This window comes from Equus quagga, chromosome 3, assembly GCF_021613505.1.
Source record: "Equus quagga isolate Etosha38 chromosome 3, UCLA_HA_Equagga_1.0, whole genome shotgun sequence".
Classification (NCBI taxonomy): domain Eukaryota; kingdom Metazoa; phylum Chordata; class Mammalia; order Perissodactyla; family Equidae; genus Equus; species Equus quagga.
The window spans coordinates 38158260-38174984 of record NC_060269.1 but is presented as its reverse complement, the minus strand read 5'-3'; the positions used below and the strand labels follow the sequence as shown (position 1 = coordinate 38174984).

Below are 16725 nucleotides of genomic sequence, written 5' to 3'. Positions count from 1 at the left end.
TTTTGGGGCAATTGGCTTTTTAAAGACCAGTTTATATGTAGCATGGTTCAACTAGGATCAACATAATTTAATATTACAACCTTTTCATAATATTTACCCCTCCTTTTCTTTGTGAGTGTGTTTGTACTTCATCCTTAGAATGTACTTATAGAATAATAGTGAATGTAAATTGATTATCTCTGAGCTTTGTTACTGTCAGTGCTTATAATCTTTTGATTGCAAGTGGATGAGAATTAGTAGGATAGTGATTAACGTCTGAATCAGAAAAATAGGCTTCTAGTACAATCACCTAGTTTGCCTTAGAGCTGCTGTGAGTGTTTTATCTTATAATGGACAAATGCTGTGAGCATAGGTGTTCTATATTGAAATGCTCAGGATTAACTTAATTTTGTGTGCAATAGAAACGGTTGACCTTATAGGAAGGAACTAGACCTTTTGGGAAGGAATTGGAGACCTTTGAATCATGACAGGAAGTCTATGGGAGCTGGAGAGGGTCATTGAAGATTGAAGCTATATTAATTGATCATGAAAAATCTTAAATGCACTAACAATTTTAAAGTATCTGAAATCAGTGTAAGACTGTGCTTTATGTTAATACGGTAAAAGTATTTATGGTTTTGATTCAAACTTTTATAATATAACTTGCTTTTATAAAATGGAATCGTTTGTCTCTAAACAACAGCAAATATATTAGAAACAAAATGTCAGACTAAAGTACTGCTTTTTACTTTTAAAAATAAAATGTTTAAGTTGATGGGTTAGTGAACATTAATTGATCTTTATTTGAATCTGAATGCAGAACTTTCCAATATTAATTTAAAGTTCTTTATTACAACCAAAGAGAAGCATAATTTAACTTAGATGCAGGATTTATTCTGAAATACAGGCGTCCTGTTGATTCACTAGCACACTAGGATTTCAAAAACACAACCTTTTAAGGTAAATTTGTGGAACTGGCAGTACACCCTGTGGCTTGGCAGTCTAGTCAGAAGGATGATACCATGCTGACTATATAACTAGATCTTTGAACGTTATTCTCAAGGGTGGTAAATGCAAAACAAAGTAATATCAACTGGCACTTAATTCTGCAAGTTCCCTGCTGATTGGGGTATTCAGTGAAATGGAGCTCTTCCTGACAGGAAGTCAGCCTATGAGTATGGAGACATCTGAAAATAAAGTGTGCTTTAATTTGACACCCTGCTGTTTTACAACTGGTCTTTTAAATTTGGGATTAGGAAGAGAGTTAGCAAAAAGGAAGAATAAATGGGAATATTCTAAGCATAACATTTTCTTTGGTTTTTATGTAATTATGAATACAGGTCAGTGTCTATTGCTGCTGGGTTTTGCTTAGTCCTTTCGTTTTTTCTATTGCTTCAAATTAATCTACTGAACTTAAAGTATTACAGAAAGGCTAGGTTAAAAGTGTAAAGCTAGAGATGGTCTTTGTTTAACACCAGACTCTCTGATACTTTTGTGAAGGCTCAAGTGTGTTGCCCATACCATATATTTTTTCATAAATAGTATATGATTTAATGGATTTTAGTCACAGTCATCAGAGTTCTTCGATCCACATGTAAATTTTGCTGTCTGTTTCAATGCTTACCCTGTTTGCTTCATTTGGCTCCGTGGTAAAATAGTTATTTACTACTTTTTTTTTTCTTTTTTCTGAGGGAGATTGGCCCTGAGCTAACCTCCATGCCCATCTTCCTCTACTTTATATGTGGGATGCCTACCAAGGCATGGCCTGCCAAGTGGTGCCATGTCTGCACCTGAGATCCGAACCGGTGAACCCCGGGCCGCCAAAGCGGAACGTGCGCACTTAACCACTGCGCCACCAGGCTGGCCCCAGTTATTTAATACTTTAGTCCTCTGACAGGTACAGTTAATGTGTAGTAGCATAATTTTGGAAGGGACAATTATTATCTATTAGTAATTACACATATATTCTATCTATTGTGCATGTTTTTAGTCAGGCAGCTATTTTTAGTCAAGCTGCCATTTTATATATGAACTTTCAGAAGCGTGTATGCAATTTTAACAAAATCTGGAGTTTGAACTTTGATTTGGGACTGAGTAAAGAAAGAATCATAACCCTGACAGCTGTTTATTTGCTTTTTTAGACTAAATTCCTCAGCTGCTGGAGGTGGACTATTTAGAAGTGGCTTTTGTCTCTGTTATTGATAACAAAAGGAGAAAGGAAAAGGACGCCTTAGAAGGATCTTAAGGTCCTAAGGATCTTAAGGAGGATCTTAAGGAAGGATCTTAGGAGGCTGAGGCCAGGAAAATGCTGTGATGATAGATTCTGAATTTTAATAATGCTTTTCCCTCCTCCACTTATGAACTCTGTAACCTTGGGCAAATTACTTCACTCGCTTGAGACTCAGTTTCTCACTGAGTGAAATGGGTATAATAAAGATTGTATCAGATAATATATGTAAAAGTGTGTAGAACAGTCCATAAAGCAAAGTAAATTGTAAATGAGTTATTAGATTCTGAATCTAAGTGTTTTAACAGCACACAAAATCCTCTTCCTTTGTTCAGTATTTTCAGCATCTCTTGTTTTCTTTCCATGAAATTAATTTGATTTTTCAGATCTTTGCCTCACAAATTCAGTCCACCATTATTTTCTGCAATACCTTTTTCATTATTTTCTGTTCTTCCTGTGGTTATATGCCCAATTAGTCCATTTTCATCTTGAACCATAGAATATTAGAGCTGGGAGAGATCTCATAGATTAGCAGTTTTTGGCCTTTGCCCATTCATATTTTCTGTTGGCCCCTAAAGGTGATTCCATTATTTCTTGTGCTAGCTATAGTGACAGCTCTTTTTGGGAAAGTCAATAAAGTGTACCTGAATACAAGTGAGGTTGGTGTCATTATAGAGATTACTACTCTAATGATTTTCTTAAGAGTCTCTCTTGTATATTTCAGTGCTTTTTATTTATACTAGCATATTTTCAGCACACCATCTGTGTTACTGAGTTGAGAAATACTTTTATAATAGTTAATCTGGTTCACTAATTAGCAACTTTTTTTGTGCGTGTGTGAGGAAGATTGGCCCTGAGCTAACATCTGTTGCCAGTGTTCTTCTTTTTGCCTGAGGAAGATTGTTGATGACCTACATTTGTGCCAGTCTTCCTCTATTTCATATGTGGGAAAATGCTACAGCGTGGCTTGATGACCGGTATGTAAGTCCACGCCCGGGATCTGAACCTGTGAACCCTGGGCCACTGGAGCAGAGTGTATGAACTTAACCACTGTACCACCAGGCTACCCCATCAACCTTTTTTTGGCCAAATATATCATTAACAGTTGCTCATTATGATGACTCTTGCATCCTATCAGAATTGGGGAGACAGGAATGGACAAAAGGAGGTATCATTTGGAAAAGGTCTCTAAAGAATCACAGATTCTGATGCAGCTTTTCCTAAATCAGTGAAATGACCTTTTTCCTTTCTTTTGATTTTACCTCTTTCAGTACATACTGACAAATTTACTTTGCTGGAAGAGTCTTTTTGTATTTGGTTTCCAAGAGAAGCTGTAGTTTACTGTCTAATCAAATTCAAACTCCTCTGCTTTATTTTCAAGGTCTCTGTTAGCTGTTTTAGCTGTTTTATTTTAGTATATACTTATTTCTATACTGACTTGTAAACAGTATTTAGATATTTGATATACGTGTTATGTACCTCATGCCATTTTATGGGTAGTTTACCAAAAAAACCAAAGTTCTTAACCCTTAACCTGTTCCCCACATTCTCCAGATACTTTCTCTTTTCACAATGTGCCTTTACAGATAGTGAGCATGAGAATGCATACTAATGTCCTAAATACCAGATGCACAATGTATTCTTTTTGATAGTAATTATATATTTTTTAAAATTCTTTATTTGGAAGGTCAAGTTTTCATTAGGCATTCAATTAAAAAAGCAGTGTTGTCTTGCTGGGTCTGTTGGTTTGTCAGGTTGTTCTTGTTATCAGATACTCCATAATTGAGGGCAAATTTAATTTTGGTTTCTCATTGTTCCATTTTCAGAGGAACAATGATCTGTTCTTTTACCTAAGAAAGCTTGTACAGTTGCTTATCTTTCACAGTTCTCTCACCTTGGTTATATCCATTCAAAAGATTCACTGTTGTTGTTTTGTAGTATTAGTCTCATTTAGGAGAATAGGATTCTATTTCCTAGTACTGTAAGTTAAGAAAAAAGGAAGTTTGTCAGTGGCAGTGAGAAAGTGAAATAATGTGAGAGAATTTTTTTAAAGAAGCTTTCTATTTCTTATTAGTATCTTTACCAGATCTGGATGGGTGCCTTACCTATTTGGACATTTGTTGCTCTTTGTGATATCTGCTTGTTACTAGTAGCTCAACTGCCCAGCTTTCAGTTTCTTGTCTCCTGATAGGCTTTACACTAAGCAAATTAAGCTGAATTTCTGGAACTGAAAACAAAACCAATCACAACACAATCATTATTTGAATCAACACTTCAGCAGAAATTAACTTGCTTAAAAATTTTTCCAGTTCTTGCCATAATATACTAATTTTTGAAAACTGTTTTTATTTCTTTTGAATCTTTTGAATGTTTTTCATCTTGTTAGTAAAGTTGACCTTTCTTCAACTTGCTGTTTCTGTTATTTTAATTTGGTTTCTCTAGTGTGATAGGCTGAAACATGCCTCCCTAAAAGATATCTGTGTAAAATCTTTGGAACCTGTGAATGTTACTTATTTAGAAAAAGGGTCTTTATATGATTAAGGATTTTGAGATGAGGGGATACTCCTGAATTATCTGGGTGGGCCCTAAATGCCATGACTTATATCCTTATAAGAGAGAGTCAGAGGGAGATAAGAGACAGGAACACAGAGGAGAATGTAATGTGAAGAAGGAGCAGAGAGTGATGTGGCCATAAGCCAAGGAAGGCTGACAGCCACCAGAAGCTGAAAGAGGCAAGGAACAGATTCCCCTCTAGAGCCTTCAGAAGGAGAGCAGCTTTGCCGACACCTTGATTTTGGCTCTGAGCCAAAATCAGTGAAACCGATTTTGGACTTCTGGCCTCCAGAATTGTGAAAGAACAGAATTCATGTGTTTTAAGCCAGTATGTTATGGTAATTTGTTATAACACCCACAGGAAACTATCTATTAATGCTTTGAATGTCTCTGAATATTCTTAGTACAATGCTCCTCCCTCCTTCACCTAACAATATTATGATTTCTTTAACAAGCATTTGAATGTTTGTTATATGGAAAATTGGATCAGGTACTATTGATAACTCAAAGAGATACAGATACTTACCTTTAAAGTGTTTCATCATAGCTGAGGAGACAAATTCCAATTTCTGAAGTTATTGACCCATAAAATAAAAAGCAAAATAAGCTAATATTGCATGTATTTCTAATGGAGATGAAATTGATAGGAATAAAATGCTGCTGGAGAGACACACTGTTGATAATTAAATCAGTCCTGATTTATTTTGCAATAAAATCAGTTATAAAGTATTTCATCATATCACTACTTCACTTATGTTGTAGATCAAAGAATGGCCTACATGATTGTTTATCCATAACATGTCTTAGGACTTTTGCATTATATTTAAAGTTGGTATCAATTAATATCTCATTAGGTGGATTGGCAAATATTTGAAAAAGTTATGGAATCTTTCTGCATTGAAAGGTCTTATTCCTCTTCATCAAGAAAGTTGTTAAGCATACCATGATTGGCTACAGTTTGTGGCTATCGATAACTAAAACATGTTACTGGAGCACATAATGTATGTGTCTTAGATAGTATGGTGTAATTTAAAATCTGGACAAAGCTTTATAGGGAGATGTAGTAGGAGGTTTGGAAAAATTTAATTCTGAAGATATAATCATTTTATAGCACAAAGATACCTTATTTACTCCTAATGAATGCTAGAATGAATGTGATCCTATTTTACAGTTTTCATTTGATGTAAATCTTTGAAACTGAAATCTCACTTTATATTAACATTAAGAATTTATTCAGTGAATACACAGTATCAGTTTACAGTGGTCACTGTTCAGAATGGAAGACCCCAAATGGTTAAACAGCAGGAGAGTTTTCTGCTTTTAGTTAAAAACTGCTGTTTTCTATATGCCTTATTTACTACATGTTTAATTCTTAATGTTGTGTGCTGTGGGATTGGGCATGCAAAAGTCAGCAGAAAGAGTTCTGGTTTTTACATCTAGAGCTATTACTTGCTGTACAATAATAAAGGCACTATTTTATTGGGTTACTTGTAATTAACTTCAGCACTAGGCATTCATATAAATCACTCGTAATCTGTTTTCTTTAGATTTTTATTCTTTTAAACTGGTTTAACGTATTTACTTTCTGTTATCTTTTTACATATGGATTGAGGTTGTAATTGCTTTTTGGAATTAGACTGTCAGAAACCAACATATATGTCAATTCAAGAAATGATTGAGGGAAGCTAATGAATTTTATATCTTTTTATAGAGATTTGTTATTGAAATAAATATTCTGTAATGGTATTGTTTTGTTGTGAAACTTAATAAATAATCGTTCTCTCAAGTTAAAAAGTGTCTATACACTGAAAAGTTAAAATGGTAACAATTATTAATTAGAAAATATTTATACTTTCTATATTTTTGAAAATACTGAAAAAGCAAAGACATGAGATTTCTTTGATCTCCTGTCTGTCAATTTATTGACATTCTTCTTTTAATTTTATACATTTGAATCTTCATTAATTTTTCATTATATTATCTGATAAATGCTATTTCATAGATTGACTACTAATTTATATTATTTTGTGCTTATAACTTGTTTATGATTATTAGTTTAAAGTGAAATAAAAATGAAATAGAGGCAGACTTTTTTGGATAAAAAATGCATCTGAAAAGAAACACATGTATGTCTGGCTGAGTTTAACAGTATATATTATTCATAACTAAACATTAGAAAGCAAAACTTGGTCTCTAAAAAATACCTTCATTTCATAATTTATGTAAACAGTTTTAGAGTGATCTGTAGAAATCATTTAGAGGTGTAAGATAATTTTATTCTCTTCCATGTTATAACACTCTTGACTTGATTCGTATAAAATGAATGTTAGGTGTACTGAGGTGGGGTTGGGGGGCGTGAAGAAAGTTGTTTGCACCCATGTCCTGAAAGTAGTTCTTTTAAAAAGAATTCAGTTGGTAAGTACATTTTATTGTAGCTGAGTACATTAGATAGTTTAAAATCTTTTAAAAATAATTAGCTGTTTTATATAGTTTTAATGGAAGTCTTTCATGTTTCCTCTCCAGCAGTCTCTAATGAACACTCCTTGTAATTTCAGTGCAGGCTTTGAGATTCCCTAAAGACTTGACTTCAGACCTCAAAGGGCAGCAATTGCCATATGTCTGGAGAACTGGAGTTGCCAAACAGACTGACCATGTACTAATAGGACACATTTATATAGCTGCTGCCTGAATGTGAAACCCTGATATAAGCTTAATGATGATCATCTGTTGAGAGCTTGTAGCTGGAAAGGGTTAGAGCAACTTTTGTCACCTTGATTGAAATCAAGCTTTCTGTATTGATTAGTGAAAGATCTTAACTCAATTGATGCCAGTTTGTAAGTTATTTGAAGGATCATTATTGGCTGGAGAATATGTTTTTCCTGAAAAAGTTTAAAAACTTTAAAAAAGATTTTTAAAGGCACTTGTAAATATATTAATTTTGATGTATGCTTAAACACAACAGCAACGAGATTGTCTTTTGATTGATTAGATAGTTTAAAACTATATTTATAGTAATTATATAATTGCATAGTTATCGCAATCTTTTGGATTTTTAAATCTTTGTATTATTTATTTTGTAAATCCAATAAATACTTTCTCAATATTCAATTTCTTGCACATAATACACGTTCAAAAGTATTTAAATAATCAGTTATAAAACTGAACGATTTGCTAATCCAACTTTAATGGAACTTTTCTTTCTTTTCTCTTTTTTCTTAACTTTATAGCTATTAATATATATATTTCATTTATAAACTGAGCCATATTTCTACAAACTAGATGTACATTTTATGTGTAAGTGTTCACAAAAATCATCAAAGTTAAAATTTTCCAAAGGACAATATTTTATTTTGCTATTTCATATAATAATTCATTTTACCCTCTAAAGAGACAATGGAATAAAACCTGTCCTTTACTATTATGTTATATTCTTTCCTGGTATGTGGTTACTCAAGTTTGTGTTAGATATGCTGTTGAGAGAGTGCTGACACAAAGTGCAAACACTGTTGAAAAGTTCTTGATAGTTTACTTTGAGCACTTAAGATTACTATATCTTGACCATGAACAAGTTTTCTCTAGTTTTGACCTTTAATCCTGTGTATAATGTGGTTCTCAATTTTGTGTTAATACATTCCCTTCCTCATCTGAGCTCTCCTCTGTGGCCTCCTCCCTTGGCTCCTAACTGTGTTTCTGTCCTCTATTTAGGTAATTGGAGCTATATGCAACTGGTTCGATTTATTTTACAAAGACATAGATAACTGTAACATCTTAAAGTATTAATATTTCATTGAAGAGCACAAGCTTTTAAAGTTTTATATTTTTTATAAGGAAAATGAAATAGTTCAATATGAATTTAGGTTTTTCTCAAAATAATTATTTTTCATTCCTTTCTTTAAAGTATGTTTGGATCCTTAGACAAATACTTAAAAGGAAGGAGAATATTTTACTGCCAGTAGTACTAGAGATAAAGTTATTTTCAGGCCGGCCCTGTGGCCGAGTGATTAAGTTCGCACGCTCCGCTTTGGCGGCCCAGGGTTTCGCCGGTTTGGATCCTGGGCTCGGACATGGCACCTCTCATCAGGACACGTTGAGGTGGCGTCCCACATGCCACAACTAGAAGGGCCCACAAGTAACAATATACAACTGTGTAGTGGGGGGATTTGGAGAGAAAAAGCAGAAAAAAAAATTGGCAACAGTTGTTAGCTCAGGTGCCAATCTTATTAAAAAAAGAGAAAAAAAGGTATTTTCATTTGGTAGGATGTAGAATACTGACTTTTAAAAACATAAAAATTCTTAATAGTTTCTGATACATTTATATTTTTGTAGTTTTGATATCAATATTTGTGAAACTCGAAAACTTGTTCTATTATTTAGAGATATTTAGAATAATTTTGAGTAAATACCTATTATCTAGTTAGAAAAATATGTGTATTTTTGTTTTTATTCATTTACTGTTCTCCGTTTAGAGCATATGGTTTTTAATATAAATTTTATTTTTTATCAAGGAAAACATATTGTTTCACAAATCTAATAATACTATAATACTTAAACTGGAAAATAACAGTTCCCTGCTTCAGTTGTTCCTCTCCCCCTTGCTTCTTACTTTCTGGAAGTAGCCACATTCATATCTCTTAGTTGCTGACTCTGTTAATTACCTTTATGTTTCTAAATGATATAGTAGCTATTTCTTGATTTTTCTGTTTTAGACATTATTTGAAAAAGTTCTTCCATGGAGGATGACCATTGAGTACTTATACTGCTGTCTCTTTCCCTTTCACACTCTCCCTTGTTTCCAGTACAGTTACATCATAATATTCAGTTAAAACCATACCTAGCGTTTACATTATCGTGACAATGTAAAGTATTCATGGCAGAGCTACAAAATGTACCATGATCTCCCTCCCTCCCTCCATTTCTTCCTTCCTTTCACTTGCTTGTCTTTCTTTCATTCTTTCTCCTGGAATTAATGATTTCCTACTTTTTTGTTTATTTAAATTTCTGTGCTCCCACCACAAATTTATTTCTAAATTTTCCACTGGAATCGTAAAACTTCTATCAATGTGATGAAACACATTTGGTATCTGTTGGTTCAGCTGTTTTTCTTCGAGATATAGTACTTGGAGTTTTCCATTTTCATGTTCCAATCTGGATGGGCTCCTCTTTCTGTCTGTAGAAGCATCTGGAGGCTTTTATCCATCAACCTAGAGTTTTCCTCTTCTCCTGCTCATGCTGCAATATGTATCTCATGTGTCCCATAGTGGCCTTCTTTTTTGAAAGGTACCCTGATTCATCATTTACTGATAACTTACTATATATATATGTACTGGTCATTGTTCTGGCACTAGGAATATAGTAGAGAATAAAACAAAGGGAACGGCAAAAAAGAAATCTGGTGGTAATAAGTTTGGCATTGGAAAATTATAGGAGAACATGGATGGGAGATGACATGGGCTGTCTGTATTACTTTTGATGAGGTACCTCCTTTCTGGTTTCTTGAGACAGAATGCATGAGGGGTAGAATTTTTTAGGCCTTGGTTATGTGAAAATTTCTTTTTTACCTTTATTCTTGATTAATAGATTGTTTGGATAATAGAGGCTGAAAGTTTTTCTCTCTAGCAGCTTTTACTAATTATAATTATTTTAAAAATTGTTGTTGTTAGTGAATCATGCCTTCATGTGGGTGGATCTTTTAAAATTCATTGTCTTTGTTATTTTATGTAAACGTTTTCAGTCTGAAAAAGTATTTACTTGTGTTCAGAGAAATTTTCTTGAATTATTTCTAAGGAAATTTCTTTCCCTCTCTTTTTTCTCATTTCTGTTTCTGGAGCTCCTCTTAGTTAGATGTTTAACTATCTGGATTAATTTGCTAATTTTCGTATGCATTCTCATCTGTTTTTCCTTCATTTTATCTTTTATTTTACTCTCTGAGAGGCTTTTTCAACATCTTCTAATACTTCTTTCAAAATTTTTGTTTGATATTGTACTTTTAATTTCTAAGAGCATTTTCTAGTTTTCTGAATATTTTTTGGGAGGCGGGGAGAGAGCTGTGATGGTTAACTTGACTGGGCCATGGGGTGTCCAGATAGTTGGTCAAACATTATTCTGGGTTTTTCTGTGAGGGTGTTTCTGGATGAGATTAACATTTAGATCAGCAGGCTGAGTAAAGCAGATTGCCCTACCTAATGTGGGTGGGCTTTATCCAGTCAGTCAAGGGCCTGACTAGAACAAAGAGGCTGATCCTCCTTTTAGTAAGACAATTTCACCTGCTTGACTATCTTGGAACTGGGACATTGGCTTTTTCCTGCTTTTGGACATGAATTGAAACATTGGCTCTTTCTGAGTTTTGAGCCTGTTGGCCCTCAGACTGGAACTACATCATTGGTTTTCCTGATTCTTAGGCGTTTTGACTTGGACTAGAACTACACCATCGGCTCTCTGGGGCCTCTAGCTTGCGTACTCACCCTGCAGATCTTGGGACTTGTCATTCGCCATAATTGTGTGAGCCAATTCCTTAAAATAAATAAAATATATATCTGCATCCTATTGGCTTTGTTTGTCTGGAGAACTTTTATAGGGGCAAAGAGATACCAGTGAATAAAACAATATCCCTTCCCTGATCTTTTTACATGAATATTTTTATCTTTCTGAGGGTATTAATTGTACTTTTCTTTAGTCTTTCTCTCCTCACCCCCATAAAAATATTGTCTGTTTTATATGAGTCTTTTTTTCCCCTGCTTTATTCTTTGTTGTCTGTCATTCATACAAGAATCTTTCCTTTTATGATGGTGGGGATGGGCATTGTCATATGTACTCAGTGCCTTCAGTTCTTGGCCCTTCTAGGGTTCTACGATAAGCATTGGTTTGCTTCCTCAAGTTGATTTCCCTCCAGACTGTAGAGAAATTTTTTTAACGTCCCTCCTCTTCATATTTTTGTTCTTGATTTTTGCTATGTTTAACCTGAATTCACTCATTAGACACCTCTTTTTTTAAGAGTAAAAACTAGTTTAGTAATTAGCCCACTAGAATAAAAAATTGGTACTACACTTAATGTCAACACTCATGGCTTGACTCCATCCACCCCCAAAAAATGATAGTAGAATGGAGTCTATGTAGTCTATCTTGTCTTTCTGCTGCCTGATTTTGTTTGCTTTAGAGCATAGTAATATTTGGGAATTACTTTTAAAATTTAGGTAAATTTGTGTTGTGCATTCGAGAGACTAAAATATGCTGTAGGAGATTTTCAAATTTATAGAAAACTGCCAAGTTCATTTTAAGGAAGTTACAATTGTATTAAAATAATATAAATTAATATATAGCACATTAATTGGTGCCCTTTTTCTCTGTTTGTTGATGGTAGGGAGGAATAGATTTAATTTGGTTAATGAAATTTTCTTTTCCCAAGTGAAAAAAAGACTTTTACCACCAAAAGCACATATTTGAAATTTGGTAGAACTCTATGTTTATTTAATAGATTTCATTAATATATACTATCTTTGTTGTTGCAGTTGTTGTTGTCATTATGTGACTTAAGAGCATTAGTAAGCTAAGAGAATATTTTAGTAAAGATTGACTAGTCAACAATTACGGCCTAGGAAGTGATAGTCAATTAAATACAGCTTAGAACAGGTATGAAATTATTGACTCAGTTGTTGTGTTTTGAGTCCTTCCTCTCCAAAGTGCTGAAATGTGTTTTGAAATTACTTAGTTGCATTAGTGGTTGGATTTGAGGCTTTTAACGTGTTTTTCATCAATACCTCTGGGAAAAGAATAACCAAGACCTTTAAATGTACTATGCATTTTGCATCACTATATAATTATAAATACTGTGATGAAATATTGAAATGATCATGAAAGACGATAACCATTAAGCTTTTCTTTCAACTATTAAAACTCACTAAAGGTTATATTGAGCTGTGGTTTATGAAATTGTTTACACTAACACCTTCTTTGATAATTGTCTCAGAAGTGGAGAAAAATGCTATAGGATCGCATGATTAATGAATCTTCTTTTCAGTTTTGGCAACATTTCTAAGGATTGTAGACAATGTTTTAGTATGGAGAACACTTGTTGGCTTTGACTATCAGCTGGGTTTATTTAAAAACATTAATTTTCTATTCTCATGGGCTTCAGATTCTTTTTATCTGGTTTATTAATTCTTATCAGTATATACTTATGTACCTGGTGTATGGTATTTTATTAAATGTTAATTTATAATTAGGAATGGATTATAGATAAATTAAAATTCACTGATATCGTTGAGAATTGATTTTTTTTGGTAAAAATACCAAGAAGTGTAAGATTTGTATTTTCATTTCATTTCTTATTATGTCTAATTTTTTTTGTTAATTGGTGAAAAAGTTTTATTCCAGGTGATTAGATAGCAACTACTATAAGTTAACAGATATGGGTTTTTTTGGGTATAAGAGCTGAGGAGTGAGCATATGCTACTGTTCCTTGACTGTAGCATCCCTTGAGCTGTCACCCATCCCTTCTGATTTCCTGCTGCCTATCAACAAAGGTCGGAGCTGTGTTCTCCTCATCACCTCAAAGCCTCAGCTATCTGTACATCTTTCTAAGATAATATTCTGACTCTTCCTAGGGCATGAGATGCTTTGAGGCTGTTTTAGGTCCATCTGCCATTACATTTGTCTCTATCTGCTATTTCTCTGCATTCCTAGGTTTAGGGCAACTCTTTGAGACTTGCTATCTCCCTGTGCTCTGCCTGCAAATTGAAGTGTGGGACCTTCTGCACCAGGATCAAAAAACTTACCTGTGGTTTCTGCTTTTTTATCGTTTCCTCCTACTTGTGAGAAGAGTGGACGGTGTGACACACACTATTCTCTCAGGAATGTACTCCTTCATGGAATTTGATTACTTTCCTTTGTACTGTCTATCTGTTTATTTCATTTTCCTGGAAGGAAAAGAGTTTTAAATTCGATAGGTATTTCTATTTCTCCTTGACTTGTTTTAACTCAATGAAAGAAATATGAGATCTCTATTTTATAGTTTCAGTTGGGTGGCAATTGTGCATTTTGAGAGAATGTATATTGTAGACTTATGTGCCTCTAATTTCTAAATGTTTGTAGGTTATTGAATCCTAATGTAACTTGAAGAAATGGTATCTAAGACTTAGAGATTTAAAGTATTCTGTCCATGGGCATGTCCTGTTAGTGTCAGAATCAGAATCAGTTTGAGAACATAGATCTCATGCCTTCTTGTTTATTGCTCTTTCTTCAACAATACATTGCTTTATCTTCTCTACTAGATCTAGCCAAATACTACCCTCAAATGTCTGACTGACTGTATATCTAATTTTCATTCTACTGTATATGTTCTGTTAGAATGTTCTTAATGAGACTATTCGTGAAACAGAATCCTATAACAAAATTATGGAATGCAACCGTTTTAGTTCAGAGTGCCACCTTGGGTTTTTCAAAACATAAAAGAAAGCAATAAAAAATTGAGGATAAAGAAGAGAACGTAGAAGAGCAAGGATGAGGCTGAAAAAAAATAAGAATTTGGTGTGACACAGAGCAGTCATCAGGGATGAAATTACATGGAATTTAAAACTCTTAAAGGTATTACATTCAGAAAATATGAATATGATTTATGGCAGCAACAATAAATGCTCCAACATTGTCGTTTATTTTGAGCTTTATAAAAGAACAAATAGATCAATTGAGGGATATTGTGTATGTAGACCATAAGGGGCTCATTAGTTTTAACATAAAGATTATGTGTATATTTCCAGTTCTTTAAAAAAAAATGTATGCCCGTATGTGTCTGTATAGACATACACATACATATACACATACATACATACATGCATTGGCATTTTTCAAGTCTAGGTACGTGTCAGTTGATGTAGGCCCAGCCTTATTGGATTAATGCTTATTTTGTATATGTTTTAAGATGAGGATTAAAAACTCATTTGTACATATTCTACTAGTTGATTTTCTTCCTAGGCTTTTAAATGGATAAGTTGTTCATAAAGAATATGGTTAACAGGGCTGGTGCAGTGGCTGAGTGGTTGAGTTTGTGCTCTTCACTTCAGCCGCCCAGGGTTTTGCTGGTTCAGATCCTGGGCACAGACCTGGCACCGCTCATCAGGCCATGGTGATGCGGTGTCCCACATAGCACAACCAGAAGGACCTACAACTAGAAAATACAACTATGTACTGGGGGGCTTTGGGGAGAAGAGGAGGAGAAAAATAAATAAATAAATAAAAAAAAAAAATAAAGGATTGGCAACAGATGTTAGCTCCAGCGCCAATCTTTAAAAAACAAAAAAAAGAATATAGTTAATAGATTTGTATCATCTTTTGCTAATTCATAGACTAGTGAACTATAGTTCTCTAGCTCAAAAGTGATCTAACCAAGGGGCCAGCCAGTGGCTGAGTGGTTAAGTTCGTGTGCTCTGCTTTGGTGGCCCGGGGTTTCTCCAGGTTTGGATCCTGGGCACGGACCTAGCACCACTCATCAGGCCATGCTGAGGCGGCATCCCACATGCCACAATTAGAAGGACCCACAGCTAAAAGTATACCACTATGTACTGGGGGACTTTGGGGAGAAGAAGGAAAAATAAAATCTTAAAAGAAAAAAAGATGTAGTCTAGCCAAATTCATTTAGTTTTCTTGTCTCTTTCTCAATTATTAATCATCAATTTTTTATGGTAGAATATGTGCTATTTATTAAGTTTATTGAACTACTTAATTCTGTCTTCCCCTCATTTGAGATGATGCATCTCTTTTCTTAGGGAAATAGGAACCTCTGTTTATCGTTGTCTTTGCTGCCTTTCTTTCCAACTCCCAATTACTTCAGTTAAATTACTAGGATATAATGGTACAGAACAAAAAGGGCAAGATAAGTATAGGTAGGCTCATTCAGTTTATGTAGAATGAAATTGTTACTAACTTGTTTAGTTTACTTTTTAATATCAACTATTCATGTGTCCGTGGGACGGCATTGGATAGGCAGCATGTTTAATAAAACTTTTCCTTTAAAAGCTAAGGTATGAAATTGATATGGATGATGTTTTTCATAATTATTGTCTTAAAGAAATAACCTACTGAGTGAAATTTGTTTAGCTATTTTCTGCTGTTTTTTAGGAGTGGCAGAATTCTATTCAGAAGAATGCAGGCCTTGCTTTTATTGAACTTGTCAATGAAGGAAGGTAATCTATTTTATATCCATTTATATTTTACTTTAAAATCTTATTGTATTTTTGCCATTGGAACTGATATTTTTGTGTACTACGTTTATTGTTTTTGTAGTCATTAATGTGGAGCTCAGATATTAATTATTACAAATATGTTAATATCTAATCATTTTCTGTTTTTTTTCGTGGTTAAATGCTTAATGATAAAGTTTCTGTCTTTATTTTTCATGAAGTAAGGCTGAGTTTGGTAAAAGTAAACTGATGATTCTATTAGCAGATGTAAGGAAAACTGATACTCAGTTCCTCTTCCTATAAGGTTCTTTTATATTTACAGAGTCAATAATTAGACTAAGATGTTCTATATTAGCTCTCTTATATCATGGCCTAGTTGTAAGTGGGGGTGCATGTTTTGTTTTATGTTGTGATATGATGAGAAAGTGGAAAGAGGGAGAAAGTTAGTATGGTTTCCATTTAAAGAATAGAGATAGAAGAATCCAAGGAAAGAAAATTCAGGAGTTGGAAAGAAAAGAAAGTACAGAGATGAAAAGAAAGATACAAGGGAGAAAAAAGATTTAAGAGAGTTAGAGAATTAAAAGATAAAAGTAAATTGAGGAAATAAAGAGTGGACTACTTTGTGTCTTTTTTGTGGCAAATGATTTTGGATTAAGAGAACTGAACACCCAGGTTATAGGTTATTGACTGCCATTCGAAATAGGATTCTAAACAAAATTACTGTTTAAGAATGTTTCTTTATAGTGTTCTAACTAGTGTTGAGAGACTGATGCCATCACTGTAGGAACTATTTGA

The 16725-nt window shown here is 33.8% G+C and overlaps 1 protein-coding gene across 4 annotated transcripts in view; it reads left to right on the top strand.

Annotated features, from left to right (window-relative positions):
- Positions 1 to 16725, top strand: part of LRBA (LPS responsive beige-like anchor protein) — a 710247-nt gene that overhangs the window by 232823 nt on the left and 460699 nt on the right. For all 4 annotated transcript variants that reach the window (XM_046655938.1, XM_046655936.1, XM_046655939.1 and 1 more), the window contains exon 35: positions 15869 to 15933. In XM_046655938.1, the coding sequence (XP_046511894.1) occupies positions 15869 to 15933 (65 nt within the window). The remainder of the gene's footprint in view (positions 1 to 15868; positions 15934 to 16725) is intronic.